This window comes from Lontra canadensis, unplaced genomic scaffold (genome assembly GCF_010015895.1).
Source record: "Lontra canadensis isolate GAN:19392208 unplaced genomic scaffold, GSC_riverotter_1.0 scaffold177, whole genome shotgun sequence".
Lineage (NCBI taxonomy): Eukaryota > Metazoa > Chordata > Mammalia > Carnivora > Mustelidae > Lontra > Lontra canadensis.
Window position 1 is genome coordinate 668,336 of NW_022631171.1, and position 20,001 is coordinate 688,336.

General features: G+C 37.3%; 1 protein-coding gene across 1 annotated transcript in view; it reads right to left on the reverse strand.

Annotated features, from left to right (window-relative positions):
• Positions 1 to 288: 288 nt before the first annotated feature.
• OPRK1 (opioid receptor kappa 1) overlaps positions 289 to 20,001 on the reverse strand; it is a 28,557-nt gene continuing 8,844 nt past the window's right edge. Inside the window, exons 3-4 of the mRNA XM_032846605.1 lie at positions 12,474 to 12,826; positions 289 to 1,769 (exon numbers count right to left, since the gene is read on the reverse strand). Coding sequence (XP_032702496.1) covers positions 1,237 to 1,769; positions 12,474 to 12,826 — 886 coding nt within the window. The 3' untranslated portion in view covers positions 289 to 1,236. The remainder of the gene's footprint in view (positions 1,770 to 12,473; positions 12,827 to 20,001) is intronic.

Sequence of the window (20,001 nt, forward strand, 5' to 3'; positions counted from 1 at the left end):
CATAATGTCCTTGTTCAGCCCGCAATTAGGAACATTTCTACTTCCTGCCAAAAACCACAAAATCCTAGCCCAAGATTAACATGAGCAAAATGCCCTCCCTCCACAGATAAAGAACATTTGGTAAAGCTATATATTCATGAGGAGATGTTGCATATAAATTGGATTCTGTCAAGTCAACAACCTGGGAATGAGTAAAATATTTTGTGGTTAACACATGAGTTATAAGCACCATTGAATTGCCTAAATGGTGCTCAAGGGTCTGAAAAAGATGGCGTCTGACAAAGACGGTGTCTGACTAATTCCCAGAGTGAAGCTCCTGTTGCCACAAAATGTCTCCACATCAATTGTTAATAACTCAGGGGATATTGTGAGTATGTCCTCAGGAAAGTGCCTGACTGCGGGGCAAGCCCAGCCCTTATTAGCATGTATACTATTAATTACAGATGAAATATATATACTTCAGTGGTATTTAAACCACTTTGTATTTCTTGACATCAGGACATGCTTTATCATGAAATTATTTATCTGAATAGCATGCTGCGAAACGAACTGTGCCTTTTAAGAAATTAAACTATGTTGGAAATCACCTTTTGCATGTTTAAATAACTTCATAAATATCAAGATAATTTCCTATTATACATGAACATCAGACACCTCAGGTGTGGGTCCAAGCCATACTTAAGCCAGAGTCGTCACTACACAGCCATGTGAAATGTGTGTCCACATAGCATAAAGTGAGCTAGGCACATGTCCTGGAAATGGTTCTTGTTTTTTTTCAGGTTGTTGTTGTCAATGTAAAGCATCTGGATAGGTCATCTACTAAGCTCTGAAACGAATAATTTTTCCTTGTCCTTTTTTCTAAACAGAGCTTTTGGAACCACACTGCACAGAAAGGCCACAGCAGATGGGTCCTGGACTAAATCTAGGTAATCAGAAGAAAAAGGCTTATTTCTTTGTTCATCAAAGGAACTGGGAGTCAGCCTTGCTTCCTTGCCTTATAAAGAGGCTGAATTTGCTTATTCAAATCCTTTATACTCCATCCCTACAGCTTTGATACTTCCACAGACCTGAGTGGCTAACCCAGCCTGCATCTTACAACTTCAGACCATGAGATTTCTAAAAGTTTGTTAAAAATTCTACCTTTCCATCTCAGACTTCAGTACTAATCTGAGTTAACCCGAGATCATTAAACTCTTCTCTTCCTGAAGAACTGTAAGAAGACATCTCCATGACTAGTCATACTGGTTTATTTATCCCATCAACATCCCTCATGTAAGTAGGATCCTGAACTGTATTTCTGACTCTACTAGTGCTCTGTCGCTCCATCCTCATCTTAATTGGAAAGCAGAAGTCTCTGAAACATCGCTTGAAGTTTTCATCAAGAAAGGCATAGAGAATGGGGTTCAGGCTGCTGTTAGTATAACCTAAGGCAATGCAGAAATAATAGCTGGAAAGGGCAGCTGTGCTGTGAGAAGCATTCCCCAGAGCCTCCACAAGGATGAAAATGTGAATGGGGGTCCAACAGATGATAAAGACCGCCACCACCACCAGAACCAGCCTGGTGATCCGACGGAGGTTGCGATCTTTCTCTCTGGAGCCAGAAAGGAGTCGGACACTCTTCAAACGCAGGATCATCAGGGTGTAGCAGATGATGATGATGATGACAGGGATCACAAAGGCAAAGACGAAGACACAGATCTTCATGAAGAGGTCCCACCAGGAGTAATCATCATCTGGGAACTGCAAGGAGCACTCAATGACATCCACATCTGGACAAGGTGAACAAAATAAACAGAAGCACAAAAAGAAAATCTTTTCTTATTACTGTGGCTGCAAAGAATTCTAAAAGTGAGTTTTAATATGTCTGGGTACTAAGATCCAATTATGGTGAGATGATATTACCTAATGTAGATCACAAATTAGGAATGAATGCTATGGATATTAACCATCCTATCCATGCTTAGATCAATGAAGCCAGAAAGTCACCATTTACTGTTAACATATGCAATGCTATGAAATACATATTACTAGCTAGTGATATGAATTATGTAGTTGTGGAAACCAGCTTTATGTGAATGACTTTCAGAAGAACTAAACTGGTAATTTATAGCATAAGCCCTTACTTGCAATTCAAATCATTAACAATTCTCCCAGATCTAAGGCTCTGACAATAAAAGCTAGTATCTATTTGTAATAAAGGAGTAAATGTTTCAAATATAGCCATTCAATTTAGCAAAAGCCAACATGTCTGAAAACATCTAGTGATTTACAAAAAACATTCTGTGGGCCAGTAAAAATTTATACAAATTGTGTTTAAATATGATGCAGGAGTTGTGACTTAAAGGAATCAATTGCTTAAGGGTGTTGTTGAAACATGAGTAAATTTTGGGGGAAGGAAGAGGAGGAGGAAGAAAAGAAAAGAAAAAAAAACAGAACAAGGAAAGGGAGAAAAAGGAGGAAGAAAATCATCTTCATTAGCACCATCATCAAGGAAATTCATAAGTGAGACATATTTTTCATTTTTATCAACACTATGTAACAGATAAAACAAATATTTTATTTGATCAATTGGAAAATTGTGTTATTTGCTCTCCTTCTCTTTGCTGGATAGTATTTCTTTGGAGTGACCTTCATATTGGAAAGAGCAGAGACCAGAAAAAACAGAGATCCAGGAATAAGCACTTTTTTGATACTTTCTTTGGGGGCCTGCTAACCCTTCTGGGGCTCCCTTCTTCCTCAAGAATCAGCCAGCCCACATTTTTTCCTCTTCCCTCTGAAAAATCATTGAGCACAGAGCAGGAAAAACTCTTTGTCGTGATCTGATCCTTCCTTACTGATAAAGTAATCATGAGCAATAAGAGCAAAATTTTTATAATGATATATTCTTCTGATATTGAGAAAAATTACTTCAAAAATAGAACAAGAATATTTTTAAGTAGTGAAACATTTCTATATTTTCTAAAACATTTTAATGTGATCTTAATCAAATATCTCTAAGTAAAAACAAAATGTACCATCTTAGAATCTCAATTAGATATACTTACAATACAAAGAATATAATCATTTTGCCCAATTAAGATGACTATCTTAGAAATTTATCTTTAATCAACTAGATACCAGATAAAACCTTTCATAGTAAATGCAAATTTCCAGAATAACTTGTAATTTTTGATTCTCTGAAAAAAATCATTGTTTAAAGTACTATTACTATGAAGGCTATTAGAAACAAACAAGCATCTTTTTAAATTTGTGCTTTTAGTGTTCATGGGAATACTAATAGTTAAAATCATTTTTTAAAAAATCATCACTATTATCATTAAAAAATCATATTAAGCAACTTTTGACAGTGCACATTGCAAAAATCTGAATTTAAAAAAATATACCCGTCTGGATTTGACTTGTCTACTGAAACTAGTCTCCTTGAAAGTAGGGAACATGTTTAGTTTTGTTTTGTCCTTTCCACGCTTAGCTTTTGTGTATATCAACATTGTCTCTTTCTTGAGGTTGGCTTGAGTTTAAATGTCACATCAGAGACATTTATACAGAGTCTGATCCATTTGAATAGTTCTGTCCCTTGCAACTTATATTCTTTCTATATATTATACTCAAATTATTTTTTTATCATTATATAATGACAGAAGCTAGAAAGAATCTCTTCTGTAATAATATGTTACCTTTCCTGGTATTTTTCTCTCCATCCAGAATGCATACTACCTTAGGGTGGATAACCAGCCTGCTGTCCTCAATATATAATCCTTGCCACATAGGGTAGAAAGAACATAGGATGCTTAAGGAATACAAATCTTTTAACTAAGAACATAAGGTGCTTAAGGAGTACAAATTGTTAAATAAGTGAATAAATGAATACCACATGGAAACCCTTGAAAATGGGGACTGATTACAGTAGTTATTATGGAAGAGCAATCTGCTGAGATAAGTAAGGCAACCTAAGAGCTGATGTTCAATCAGCTTCCTCTTGAAGAAATTGTCTTGCACATTGTAGGAGCTCAATAAGTATTTGGTGAATGGGTGAAATAATCAACAACCACTACTTTTATAAGACTTTGGAAAACACTCAGTGATAGAGTTAGAAATATCCTCCAGAAATGTCAGTGAAGCTAAGCTTATACCAACAAAGATAAAGGAGAATACTGAGACAATCATCAAGGAAATTCAAGTCCACATGCACAATTTTTTATTAAATATTCTCTTTCAGGAAAAAAATGTATCTTTTGCTTTAATGATACACATAGATTGAAACTGAAGGATGAAAAAGATATTCCATGCAAATGGAAACCAAAAGAGAGCAGAAGTATCTATTTTTTTAAGATTTTATTTATTTATTTGACAGACAGATCATAAGTAGGCAGAGAGGCAGGCAGAGAGATAGGGGGAAGCAGGCTCCCTGCTGAGCAGAGAGCCCGATGCGGGACTCAATCCCAGGACCCTGAGACCATGAGACCATGACCTGAGCTGAAAGCAGAGGCTTATCCCAGTGAGCCATCCAGGCGCCCCCAGAAGTAGCTATTCTTACATCAGACAAAACTGGCTTCAACTTAGAATCTGTCATAAGAGGGAACAAAGTCACTATATGATGATAAAAGAACCAAGTTATCAAAAGGATGCAACAATTGTTAAGTATATATGCATCCAACATTGGAGTAGCTAGATACATGAAGCATATATTAATAAAACTGAAAGGAGACAGAGATAGCAATAATGGGGCACTATTTTTTTATTGTGTTATGTTAGTCACCATAAAATACATCATTAGTTTTTGATGTAGTGCTCCAAAAGTAATTGTTTAAATATAACACCCAGAATAGGGCACTTCCATATCCTACTTTCAACAATGGATAGATCACTCAGATATAAAATCAATTAGGAAACAGTAGACTTGAGCAACACTATAAATTAAATGGGGTGGTGGGGGAGGCCTGGATGGCTCAGTTGATAATGTGTCTGTCTTTTGGTTTTGGCTCAGGTCACAATCACAGGGGTCATGAAATTGAGCTCTGGGTGGGGTTCACTGTGGAGTCTGCATAAGATTCTTTTCTCCTCCCTTTCCCTCCCCTTCTGCTCCCCCCCACCAAAATAAATAAGTAAATAAATAAACAAAAAAATAAAATCATTTTAAAAATAAATAATAAATTAAAAAATAAAATGGACTTCACAAACATATACAAAACATTCCATTCACAAGAAACAGAATACACATTATTTTTAAGTGCACATGAAATATTCTCCAGTATAGAACATACATTATGCCATAAGGCAAGCCTTAACAAGTTTAAGAAGACTGAAATCATATCAAATATCTTTTCTGATCACATGAAAATAGACATTAAATAGGAAGAAAATTGGAAAATCCACAAATCTGTAGAAATTAAATAATACGCTCCTGAACAACTAAGGGTCAAAGAAGAAATCAAAGAAAATTTAAAAATGCTTGAGATGAATAAATAGAAATACAATATACTAAAACTATGGGATATAGTAAAAGCTGTTCTTAGAAGGAAGTTTATAGTGATAACCACCTACATTAAGAAGTAAATAACATAGCTTTATATATTAATGAACTAGAAAAAGAAGAATGAACAAAGCCCAAAGTTAGTAGAAGGAAGGAAATAAAGAAAAGAGCAGAAATAAATGAAATAGAGACCAGAAAACAGTAGGGAAAAAAAACAGTTTTTTTGAAGATAAAAAAAGTCAAACCCTTAGACCAGGAAAAAAGGAGAGAAGACGAAATCAAAGAAAAGACATTACAACAGATAACATGGAAATACAAAGGATCATAAGAGACTACTATAAACAATTACATGTCAACAAATTGCATAACCTAGAAAAAATGGGTAAATCCCAGAAACATACAACCTACAAAACTGAATCATAAAGAAATAGAAAATCTGACAGACCAATAACAAATAGATTGAGACTATATCAAAAACCTCCCAACAAAGGAAAACCAAGTGCCAGGTGGTTTCACTTGTGAGTTCTATCAAGCACTTAAAAAGGATACCAATACATTTCAAACTTTTTCAAAAGAAGAAAGTATACTTCCAAACTCATTTTATAAGGCTAACATTAACTTGATACCAAAACCAGACAAGGACACCACGATATCTCTGATGAACACGATGCAAAAGTCCTACAAAACACTAGCAAACCAAATTCAACAGCACAAGAAAAGAATCATATATTATAATCAAGTGGGATTTATCCCTGGGAGGCAAGTATGGCTGAGCATATACAAGTCAAATAATGTGATACACCACATTAATAGAATGAAAAATTAAAAATCAAAAGATCGGGGTGCCAGGGTGGTTCAGTGGGTTAAGCCTCTGCCTTTGGCTCAGGTCATGATCTCAGGGTCCTGGGATCGAGCCCCACATTGGGCTCTCTGCTCAGCAGGGAGCCTGCTTCCTCCTCTCTCTGCCTGCCTATCTGCCTGCTTGTGATCTCTGTCTGTCAAATAAATAAAATCTTAAAAAAATAAATAAAAATCAAAAGATCATCACAATAGATGCAGAAAAATATTTGACAAAAATTCAACATTTATTCATGATTAAAACTCTCAACATAGTAAGTACAGAAGGAATGTACCTCAACATAATAAGGCCATATATGACAAGCCCACAGCTACATCCTATTCAATAGTGAAAGATTGAAAGCTTTTCCTTTAAGCTCAGGAACAAAGCAAAGATGCTCATTCTCACCACTTTTATTCAACATAGTACTGGAAGTCCTAGCCATAGCTCTTAGGCAAGAAAGAGATGGAGAGGAGAAGGGAGTTGAGGGAAATTGGAAAGGGAGGTGAACCATGAGAGACTATGGACTCTGAAAAACAATCTGAGGGTTTTGAAGGGGCAGGGGGTGGGAGGTTGGGGGAACCAGGTGGTGGCTATTAGAGAGGGCACGGATTGCATGGAGCACTGGGTGTGGTGCAAAAACAATGAATACTGTTATGCTGAAAAGAAATTAAAAAAAAAGAAAGAAAAATAAATAAAGGGCATCCAAATCAGAAAGAAAAATATAAAATTTGTTTGGAGATGACACAATCTTACATATAGAAAACCCCAAAGACTCCATTAAAACACTATTAGAAAAAACTAATTCAGTAAAGTTGCAGAATTCAAAATCAACATACAAAAACTGGTTGCATTTCTATACACCAACAATAAACTATCTTAAAAAGAAATAAAACAATGGCATTTATGTTAATCTACAAATAAACCTATCTGTATACTGACAACTGTAAAACATTGATGAAAGAAATTTAAGAAGATATAAATAAATGGAAAGATATCCTATGTTCATGGATCAAAAGAATTAACATTATTAAAATGTCTATACACACAAAACAATCTAAAGATTCAGTACAACCTCTATCAAAACCCAAAGGCACTTTTCAAGGCAACAGAATAAAATAATCCTCAGGGGCACCTGGGTTGCTCAGTCAGTTAAGTGTACAATTCTTGATTTAGGCTCAAGTCATGATCTCAACATTGTGAGATTGAGCCCCATTGGCTCCTCACTGAGCATGGAGCCTGGGTAAGATTCTCTCTCCCTCTCCTTGCTTCTCCCCACCCTGCACTCAGTGATTCTCTCTCTCTCAAAACAAAACAAAACAAAATGAAAAAATAATCCTCAAACTCATAAGGAACCACAAAAGACGCTGAATTGTCAAAGCAATCTTGAGCAAGAACAAAGCTAGAGGTATCACAATTCCTGATTTCGAATTATATTACAAAGCTATAATAATCAAAACAGTCTGGTGCTGGCATAGAAAACAGACACATATTCCAATGGAATGGAGAATAGAGAGCCCAGAAATAAACCCACACATATACAATTAAGTAATCTTCAATAAGGATGCCACAAATAGAAATGGGGAAAGGATAGGGTCTTCAATAAGTGGTGCCAGGAAAATGGGATATCCACATGCAAAAGAATGAAAAGAATGGACACTTATCTTACACCGTACATAAAAATCAACTCAAAATGGATTAAAGACAATGTAAATAAAACCGCAAAACTTCTAGAAGATAACATAAAGGAAAAGCTTCTTGATACTGATACTTATATGACACCAAAAGTACAAGAAACGAACCAAAAATAAACAAGTGAGATTACATCAAACTAATTCAAACTAAAAACAAACAAACAAAAACCAAAAACCCAAAACAAACAAACAAACAAAAAACCCCTCCTGCACAGCAAAGGAAACAACAAAATGAAAAGGCAACCTACAAAATGGAAAAAAATATTTGCACATCATGTATCTGATAAGGGGTTAATATCTAAAATATATAAGGAAATCATGGGGCACCTGGCTCAGTGGGTTAAAACCTCTGTCTTCAGCTCAGATCATGATCCCAGGGTCCTGAGATCAAGCCTCATGTCTGGCTCTCTGCTCAGCAGGGAGCCTGCTTCCTCCTCTCTCTGCCTGCCTCTCTGCCTACTTGTAATCTCTGTCTGTCAAATAAATAAATAAAATCTTAAAAAATAAATAAATAAAATAAAATATATAAGGAAATCATACAACTCAATAGCAGGAAAGCAAATAACCTGATTTAAAATGGACAAAGAACCTAAATAGACATTTCTCCAAAGAAGACTTACAAACTGCCAACAGGATTATAAAAAGGTGCTCAACACCACCAATCATCAGAGAAGTGCCAATCAAAATCACAATGAGATATCATTTCATACCTCTTACTGTGGCTATTATCAAACATTTAAAAAAAAGGTAAGTGTAGGCAGGGATGTGGAGAAAAGGGAACCCCCACTGGTGGGAACGCAAACTGGTACAGCCATTCTGGCAAACAGTATGGAGGTTCCTCAAAAAGGTAAAAATAGAACTATCATATAATCCAGTAGTTCCACTTCTTGGTATATGTCCAAAGGAAATGAAATCAATATCTCAAAGATATCTGTACTCCCATGTTCACTGCAGCATTATTTACAATAGCCAAGATATGGGGGGGGGGGGCTGTGCACCAATGGATGAATGGATAAAGAAAATGTGGTATATGATGTATATATACACATACACAATGGAATATTATTCAGTTATTAAAATGAAAGAAATCCTGCCATTTGTGGCCACATGGATAGATCTGGTGAACATTATGCTAAATGAAATAAGCCAGACACAGAAAGACAAAAACTATACGATCTCCCTTATATGTGGAATCTCATAGAAGCAGGAGTAGAACTGTGGTTTCCAGGAGCTTGGGGCAGGAGGGATGGAAGGCAATGGCCAAAGGTTACCGTTAAGCAAGTAAAAAAGTTCTATAGAGGGGCCCCTGGATGGCTCAGTGGGTTAAGCCTCTGCCTTCAGCAGGGTCCTGGGATCGAGCCCCACATCGGGCTCTCTGTTCAGCGGGGAGCCTGCTTCCCCCTCTCTCTCTGCCTGCCTCTCTGCCTACTTGTGATCTCTCTGTTGAATAAATAAATAAAATCTTTAAAATCCTCAGAATCTTTAAAAAAAAGAAGAAGAAGAATTCTGTTTCTGTTTGTAGTCATTACCATAACTTAGTAATTATATTAGTGGTAATAAACAGACTATGAATTCCCAAAATAAATAGTACACACATATATACTGTGTAAAATGTTATATTTAACATCATATACCCATAAAGTGAAATTCTTGCTGCATGCAAGAGCCCTCGATATTGAATGAATACCCTACAGATGTTAATAAACATAAGCAATAAGGCAGGACCAGTTAAAATCACTATGTCAGATAAAGATGCTAGTTAACATTTATCAATGACTTACTAGACATGGCCCTGCTTCTAAACTTTCCATGCACTGACTCATTAGATCTGGAAAACACCCTAAGAGGTAGACACTATTATTTATCCCTATTATGCAGATAAGGACATTGAGGGACAGAAATCTAAGTAATGTCTCCAAAAGGATAGTGTCCATAAATGATGAAATCAGGATTCAATCCCAGGCACTTTGCTTCCAGAATCTGTGGTCTTAACCAAAAAGAAACCAGAAAGAAACTCAGAAGCATTAACTGAAATTTCTCATCTAGGTGGACGTGTTCTAATGTAGTTGATGCCTGATTTCCTTCAGTAAGCATTCTCCACAAACATGACAGTATGAACTACCAATGCCATTCAGTTCTGATTCAGGTCACAGAGATTGTCTAAAATACTCCTCTTGGTCACCCAACAGTCTTGACAAGGAGTGTCACTCAGCACTCAAAAATGAATATATTAGATGGTTCAGAGACAATCTTTCATCACATAGTCAAAATCTGCTTTAGAAAATTGTTTAAAGAATCATCTTCTTATAATTAAAAAAAAAGAAACAAAGAAAGAAATGAGCTCTCTACAAAACTACTTTAATTTTTCCCATTTTCCCCTCTGTTTGCTGCACAAATTAATCTCCCAATACTGGTGGATCCTTTCTTCCATGGCATCTGCACACATTCACCTACAGCAACTCCTTCCTGGAAAACCTACATTTATCTTCATTTCATTTTTCAAAAAATGAATTGAAATCCATTGCTTCTAGGATGTCATTTTTCTGACAATGATTAGAGGAGTCCAGTGGCTAAGTCTGCAAGTATGTCATGAAATATCAAAATCAGTTCCTCATTTGCCTAGGGAAAATCGCCACCTTCTTTTATCATTTGGCCCATTCTTCTAGTCCTCATGGGGTATATGCAGCCTCTCCTTTTGAATCCAGTTATTAAACATTAACACCCTAGTCTGGGAAGCATTTCTTGCAACTATATGTCCATTTGTTGTATACACAAAGAAACAAAATCCTGTGTGTATAATTAAAATGCTTCTCTGATAAAGTTTGGCATATCTTAAAATTTACCAAATATTATAGCTTAACACCTTCCACAGCTAAGCTGGAAATTCATTTTATAGTTTAAGAGGGAAAAGATTGTGTTTCATTACAAATGTGAACTATCCTGGAGAAACTATGATTTTAGCACCTGCCCTTTCTATGATCTGGTAGGTCCCTACTACACATATTCAATTATCTGTATTTACAAGTGTCATGAGCCTCCCTAATAAACTAGACTTTTTAGAGAACTGCTACAACAATAAACAGCATTTATAAAGTCCAAAGTGACGGTTCTGTTCCCCTCTCCCCAATGGATTTCTACTAAGACCAAAGATATTTTCATAGCTTTACTTTTACTAGTAAAGTAAAACTGATGGGGCAGTAGTCCTCACCCTGGCCAGATTAGAGTCTCTAGGGACATCTTAAAAGTCTTAACACCCAGGGATGCCTGGGTGGCACAGATGTTAAACATCTGACTCTTGGTCTCAGCTAGGATCTTGGGATCAAGCCCCACATTGGGCTTCATGCTCAGCATGAAGTCCGTTTAGGTTTCTTTCTCCCCCTCCTTATGCCCACCCCCCATAAATCAATCAATCAATCAATCAATCTTTAAAAATACCTTGATATAAAGACTGTGCCTCTGGTCAATTAAACCAGAGCCTCCAGGTGTGGGACCGAGGCAGCAGTATAGCCCTTGAACAGCATGGGTTTAAACTGCACATGTGCACTTACACACAGTTTTTTTTTTTTAATTACAGAACAGTACTAAAAATTAATTTTCTTTACCTTATGATTTTCTCCATTACACTTTATTTTCTCCAGCTTACTTTATTGTAAGAATACAGCATACAAACATATAACATATAAAATATGTATTAATCAACTGTTTAGGTCATCAGTAAGGCTTCTGAGTCAACAGTACACTATCAGTAGTTAAGTTTGGGGGAGTCAAAGGTAATACAAGGATTTTTGACTGTCTGGGGTTGTTGCACCAACATTATTCAAGGATCATCTGTATTTTCTGAAGTACCCAGGTGAATCCAACATGCAGCCCAGGGTGAGAACCACTACCCTAGTAATACTGGGAAAACATCAGGTATCCTGTTTGCATTAGGTAAGAACTAGTATATACAAAATCTAAGTTTTGCTCATGTGTACTATCATCCATCAGTGAACCCAATTCTGAATGTCCTACAACCAAATGAAGGTGTTATAATGGTGACATGGAGATTAATCCCTGAAGAAAATGAGTAAAGAGTCAGCATAGGTTTCTAATGATTTAGCGTCCTTTTTTAAGGAGAAAGAAAAGGACCAAGTAGGTGTATCTTACAACTGCCAGCATGCAATAAATTGTATTCTAAAAATCTACATGCCTGTGGTTCCCTGCTTCATCCCCACCTCTCCAGATTCTGATAAACTCTTCCAGAGTAGCAGATAGTTTGGGCATCTATGTTTGGGTAATGTCTTTATCCATCCTATGTTTAGACATAGAAAGCATAAAAGTGTTGTGTTTCTCACCTTCCATGGATTTATGCCTTGTGTTTCCACTGGTTTTTGGTTTTTCCCCTAGATATGTGTCCTACTCATTTCTAAACTGAAAGTTTCTCTAATTAGAAGTAGGATTGTAAAAATGAGATGAACATGACTGTTCTTACCTTCCCTGACTTTGGTCCCTCCAAGGACTATCGCAGATATGCCAACAGATGATGATAAGAGCCAAATACAGATGTTAATGATCTTTGCCTTCATAGGGGTGCGGAAGTCTAAAGCTTTGACAGGGTGGCACACAGCAATGTATCGGTCCACACTCATCATGGTCAAGGTGAATATGCTGGTAAACATGTTATAGTAGTCAATGGAAATGACTATCTTGCACAGCACATCCCCAAATGGCCACGAATTCATCAGATAGACTGTGCTCTGGAAGGGCATGGTTGTAGTAACCAAAGCATCTGCCAACGCCAAGTTAAATATATAAATGTTGGTTGCTGTCTTCATCTTTGTGTATCTAAAAGACAAGAAACAAGAGCATTTCTCTTCAACTTTGTATCAAATCCATGAGTGTGTTTGTAACACAAATCCAAATGTGTTTGTAACAGCCTTTGAACTATTGAATTTGTTTTTCATTCACTTATTCTTTACATATTTATTGAGCATCTAAGATGTAAAAGGACTGTTCTAGACATTAAGGGTAATAGGAAAAAAGTGGACAAAAATCTTTGACTTGACTTAGCTTTTATTCTGGTGCTTTGTTCAAAATATAGTGCAAATAAAATATCATAGATGAATAGATGAATATACATAACAGATCTTTTTGTCAGACTCGCACATAATACAGGTTGGTCTTTATTTTGTGACTGGCAATTCATCTTAATCCTACCTGGAGTTGCTTGCTTTTAAGCATTTTTTATACTTTTTTATTTCTTCCTCTTCACTGTGTAAAACAAAAGATAAAGCTTCTTCAACTTTTCTTCAGGGTCATTTTGAGAAATCCATCATTGTAATTACGTCTTTTGAAAATTCAAAATGGTTTTCATTTTTAAAATACATTCAATTTCAATGGCTAAAACACAGCTAAGTTTGTTGACTTTTGTTTGCCAGTGTGCCATTAGTTTTTCATTGTAAATGCATTATGTAAATAAGGCTGGCTGAGTTCTTACTTATACACATCACAGCACAAAATGTAATCTAGCACAGTAGGTGAGAACTCAGTTTTTCTTTACTCTCATCTTGAGAGATTTTTAAAACACATAAGTTGTTTCTTCTTCCAACTGAGGGGACAGTAATTTTCAAAACAGGCCAAAAACATTGCCTTTAAGGCCAAATTATTCTTCCCATTATAACATGAAGTTTAGAACAATTCTATTTTCAACTAAAACTGAATTAAGAGGACTGTTTTACTTAGAGAATGCTCCCTGAGGGATCTATAGGGCATGAAACATTCCAAACAGTATCAGCAGGTTTTCAGAGGCCAAATGCCTCTGAATATGTAGGGGAAATCCATGTTAATTACTTTCTATACACCTCAGATTTATAGACCTTATCGTAATTAACTCAGTCATGCCCCACATACCTTCTTAGTGTTATGGTTTTGACTGTTATTTAGGGTCACTTATAAGGAGCTGTCCTAAGGAAAATTAATTGCTTTCTTTATAAAATCAATATCAATGGTTTTTATTGATCACTGCTAGGGTGTCTTTCAATACATAAATCTCTACATGAGAAATGTCTTTTAACATGTAGTGACAGAACAACCTTGGCTCTCCTGGGAGGCAAGGTGGTCTTCTATGAAGTTAGATCATCCAGAGTCTGGATTTAGTGTATGACTTTTCTGAGTTTCATGTCCTGTCACATAAAGATAATAAAACCGAATGGCCATACCAGAGGTAAAGGCAGTAGATGACCTGACACAAAATGTGTGACATACAGGATCACTCTTAGCATCCCACTTACCCTCCCCCAAATCTTCCCCTCCTCTCTTTCCTTCTTGCTAGAAAATGTTTTGTCTGTGCTGGGTTGAAGGCATGGTAAAGCATGGCACAGGGTCAGTATCTGTGGGTTTCCATTCTGATGCTCTGCTATTTAAACAGTGCTTTAATCTGGAGAATGAGAAGCTTATTTTAAAATATGTCATGTTTTACCTTTACAATTTTCACTCAAATATTGTTAAGTGGCCTATAAATTTTATTAAATGTGGAGTGCCTGGGTGGCTCAGTCCCGTTAAGTGTCTGCCTTTAGCCCAGATCACTATCTCATGGTCTTGGGATCAAGTCCATGTCAGGTTGCCTGCTCAACTGAGAGTCTGCTTCTCCCTCTGCCCATCCCCTCCCCCACTTGTGATCTTTCTCTCTCTCTCTCTCTCTCTCAAATAAATAAATAATGAGTAAATGTATATGGCCAATGCTGAGAGCATAGGTATTATAAAGGCATAGATAACTAGGGAAATTCACTTACTGAGACAGAGCAAATATTTCCAATGAGCAAGACTGAAATGCTATATGTTCAAATGTCTTCTTTAAGGTATAGTTTTATGTTTGAAAAGTGCATCTTACAAGCCAACCTCCTATTCTGTCAACTTTCTCTCCAAGAATCCCCGATATTAACAAAGATTATAGTGGGGAGTGCCTTTGACTTTGCTTTCATATTTAGTGACCCTGATATTCTCTTCTTACTTTATGAAGTTAGGCAGATGAGACAGTTCCCTGCTTGGGTAAACTTGGGTTCAAGTCCTTATTTTTCACTCTGTTAGATTTTGAAGAGGTCACTAAAAATGGAGCTTCAGTTTCTCAACTATAAAATGGGAAATACAATGTTTATCTCATAGAGCTCCCGAGATAATTAATGGAATGCCCCTAATCCAAAGAACATGTCCAATTTATTTCATGGTCTTTAACTCCTCTCCCTCCCTTATGTATGTGGAAGCCATCAGTCACCACAAGAAGAAAAAAAGGAACCTAGTTTTCGTTAGAGCCATAGTTCAGCTTTAATATGAAATATTAAAGAGCAAAATGATGCCTGCAACATATTGGAAGAATGTGAATGAAATTAAATATGAGTTATAATAAAATATAATATGCACCTTTATCAACAATAGCCCAAATTATAGAAAGAGCCCAAGTGTCCACTGACTGATGAATGAATAAAGAAGGTGTGGTATATATACACAATGGAATATTACTCAGCCATAAGAAGAATGAAATCTTGCCGTTTGCAGCAACAAGGATGGAAATTATGTATTATGTTAAGCAAAGTAAGTCAGTTAGAGAAAGACAAATACCATATGATTTCATTCATATGTGGAATTTAAGAAACAAAACGGTGAACACAGAGGAAGGGAAAAAAAGAGAAGGAGAAAAAAAAGAGAGAGAGAGAATGAAGGAAGCAAACCATAAGAGACTTTCAACTGTAGAAAACAAACTGAGGGTTGTTGGAGGGGAGGTGGGCAGGGAGATGGGCTAGATGGGTGATGGGCATTAAGGAGGGGACTTGTGATGAGCAGCAGGTGTTATAAGTGTGATTAGTCACTAAATTCTATATCTAAAACCAACATTATACTATATGTTAACTAACCAGAATGTAAATTTAAAAATTGATGCAAATATGTATAAATATGTATCTTTAATAATAAAATGATGAGTAATTTTCGCTTAGCTTTTCAAAAGTACTTGAACAAATAAATGTATGAAATTGCTTAAGCCCTGAATTTATAAAGAATCCAAATCCTGTCATTTCTCAGAATAAGAGAATAAGTACCTATAACAGAAATGTCTACAAATTACATTAATTTTAAGTATACTAATTGTAGCAAAAGCTCTTCAAGAGAAACAAGCTCTGGCTGGACCATTCATGTAGGAGCTATGACTGTCACCATCCTCCAGGGCCAGAGACACTTACCAGAGACCTAAAGACATACCTGAAGCCTCCTGCCATGGAGATCCCCCGATCCAACAGCATACCAACATCAGGGCATCACTCTCATTTTGAGATGGTTCATGTTAATGATGACAATCTTAGTAATCATGTATTTCAAACACTCCCTGTGTCAGACTCTGTGTACCTCCCACACATTTATCCCATTCAGTCCTCACCGCAACTTCACATGGTAGATATCAGTATCCCTTTTCTACAGATGACGCCACTGAGAATCATGGGAGTTACATGCATTTTTCAAAGTAATATGGTTATAAACAGCATTGCAAGACTCAAACCTGGGTGCTGGATGCCAGTTTCCGCATTCTTAAATGCCCCCAGCACTGTATAATTTACCAAGGCCAGTGCTTTGACCTCCATGTATTTTATCTGATTCTTAAGACAATAGCTCCTCGAGTTTAGCCAGGAGATTTATGTCTTCTCCCTAATATTAGTGAAGCAAGTTAGACTTAGGTGAGTAAAGTGATGTTTTTGTTTTGTTTTGTTTTAATTTATTTTTTCAAGATTTGGTTTATTTATTTGTCAGAGAGAGAGAGAGAGAGAGAGCGCACACAAGCAGAAGCAGAGGAGGGCAGAGAAAGAAGCAGACTCCTTGTTGAGCAAGAGCCCAATGTGGGACTCAATCCCAGGATCCTGGGATCAAGATCTAAGCCAAAGACAGATGCCTAATTGTCTGAGCCACCCAGGCATCCTAACATGATGTTTCTAATGTTGGCAAAGGTGGGGACTCCATGGGATGATCTGAAAGGGGCAGCAAGGCAAGGTCCCTCTCCCAGGGTTCTGAAAGACACATACTTATAAACCTACCACACAAAAGGAGAGAAATGACAGGTATAATTCAAACTAGTGAATAAACTATAAGTTCAACAATATTTACTGACAGTCTTTTATGTACTACATTGGACCAGATCCTTGAAAATAAGACCTCCACCCTGTGATAATAAGACCCTCTGGTTGAGCACTCTGGTTTTGTTAATTTAATTAAAAGGAGATAGTAGCTAGTTCTTTTAGTCACATGTGCCCTGAGGGAGGGGGGAATAAGCTTTCTTACTATGATAAGATATGAAATTATTTTCCATTTCATCCATCCTGCTTTACAAAAATGTGCAAGTATTTCAAATAAAATGGCACCATCTGGGTGGGAAGTTTGGCTCATGTGGAGAAGCTGGAGGTGGGCTGGCAGAGAGTGGTTGCACTTTTTAGCGTACACACCACAGGAACATATGGCACTAAAAGAGCAAAGTCTGTGGGCTGTCCTCACTACACTTGTCAATGTTACAAACCTGAAAGTGATGGTAAGGTGTACCAGACGGGAAGCAGGGAGCAGGCTGGGAAGAGAGGTCAACCAGAGAATCCAGGGTGGCAGCCAGGAGGAAGATCATCGCCTGGCTACATGTCAGAGGGTGTCTCTGGGAGTAAGGAATGTTCGTCATCATATCTTAATTCAAGACCTTCCTACTGGAGTTCTCTTTACAGAGAATTAAGGGGTGGCTTCTGACTGGCAGCCATACATGTACAAGGTTATCTGCTGAGCTATCAGGAACCAATGTCTCCACGCAGGTTTTCTGGGAAAGCCTGGCACTTGCCCCGAGAAAAATGAGACACCAGTAAGGGAACATTGACCTTGAACCACAGAGTCTCACATCTTCTTGTCCTTCCCATATGCCTGCTGTGCTCAGATACTGTGCAGGTAGAAAAGCTTGTTCTTGAATTATTAGCATCCCTTGCTGTTGAGGTGCATTGCCCGGGTGCTTTTTTATTTTAAATTTAAAGGATCCTTCCTTAGTCAGGAGCTCCTTTTTAGCATTATGACAGCATAATAAACCTATAATCTTGATGGGTAATGACCATCTATCTTTAAATACAAACATGTTTTCCATTTATTGATTTCAGTTATTTTTAGCTCTTACCTGAAATTGTCCCCCATGCTGACAATACACACACACCCTCTCTTCTCTCTGGTTATAGTGAAGCTTCTTCCCCTATATTCATCATTTCATTATTTCAACACATTTTTAAGTGCCTGCTCCATATACAACAATATACTGGGCATTGAGGATGACTGAGAAAACCAATAAACTGACTGTGACCCGAGGAGCTTTTCAACCCACTAAGTCAAAATTACAACGTAAAGTAGAGGACCAGACAGGGCAGGATCAGCGTGTAGTGAAGAGATGGGGGCACATTTTAAAGAAGACAAAACCTGGACAGGATCTTGCACTTTGAGAAGGATCTGGAGAGAGAGGTTTTCATGGCTACAGTAATGAGAACCTGACTGAGCTGGGAAAAGGGGTGTCAGGGCACAGAGGACCTTGAATACCAAGAGGCAAAACCATGTGGAGTGTTCACAGAGGACTTATTATGGGACAAACTCTGTTTTGAGAACTTTATCTGGCAAAGTTGTCTTGATGACTAAATGAGACAATCCCTCAAAGTACTCATCACAGGACTTGGTATTTGTTGATTGATCACTGGATGCCAGTCCTCACAGTCATCATTCCTGCTGCTGGTATCATTGCGGTGGTCATTACCTGCCACGGCCCTAATAAACTTCCTCACAGTCCCATTATATACCACTGCTCCCACTTCTTTTGAAGAGTAAGCTGTCTAAGAGATAATTCTCAGGGGTTCTCAGAGTGCACAGCTAATCAGTAAAGGCCATTCGGGGCTGTCATTCAAAAGTTTCTTAAAGAGGCAGAAATTTCAGAGAATTTATGTGATTCTGTGCATCTGCTCCTTCCAGCAGCTAAAGATTGAAAGCTATTCTGATAAGTGTGGTAACTATGCATCATGAGGGTAAAAAACATTTGATATGAGGGAATGGGGCATGAGTCAAGGAATACTAATATTGAATACTAACATACTGCCCATCTACAGACAAAGGCTATCATGTACACTACAGTGTTGCAGTTTTCCCACAAACAATACCCATTGTTTGGGTGAGGAAACAGAGTAAAGAGGAAGTAAATGGCTTGCCTGAGACTACAAATTAGTGGACATAAGGGAGTAAAATCTGTAGCCCTCAAACCACAGCTCCAACAGAATGAAACAAACAAACACACGAGTGGTCATTTTTCTGAATAGAACCCTTTAGTATGGAGAATGCCTACAGGCCTTTAGAATACACCTGAAGAGGTGGGGGGGGTGGGAGGTTGGGGGAACCAGGTGGTGGGTATTAGAGAGGGCACCGGTTGCATGGAGCACTGAGTGTGGTACAAAAACAATGAATACTGTTATGCTGAAAATAAATTTTAAAAAAATGAAAAAAAAAAAAAAAGAATACACCTGAAGAATCACTCTTTGGTCCTGGTGAAGAAAATGAGTGTGACCAAACACTCCTGACCCACAGGAAGCTGGCCACTCACTATCTTACAAGACCTGAGCTGCACTAGCTTCTGAAGACCCCTAACACACCATGCTCAGTAGAAGGAAATTTCTGTGACACCTGGGAAAATGCAATCCTTTTAAACCAACAGTGGACAACTAGCATAATGAGAGACATGCTTCAACATTCTTTTCTCTGCACTGTCAACAAGCATGATTTATTCGTTTTTCTGGGCATGTTTTCCAGATACAGAGCATTCCAGATTTTATATTTTAAATGATCAGAAATGGTGGCTTTACTGATGTGAATTTTCAGAAGAACTTATTTGAAAACATAATGAGTTTGCTTCATTAATTCCCTAGATAACTTCCAGTTCATCTCAAAATTGAGTTGCTGTGTCTTTTTGGATTATTTACTATTGAAACTAT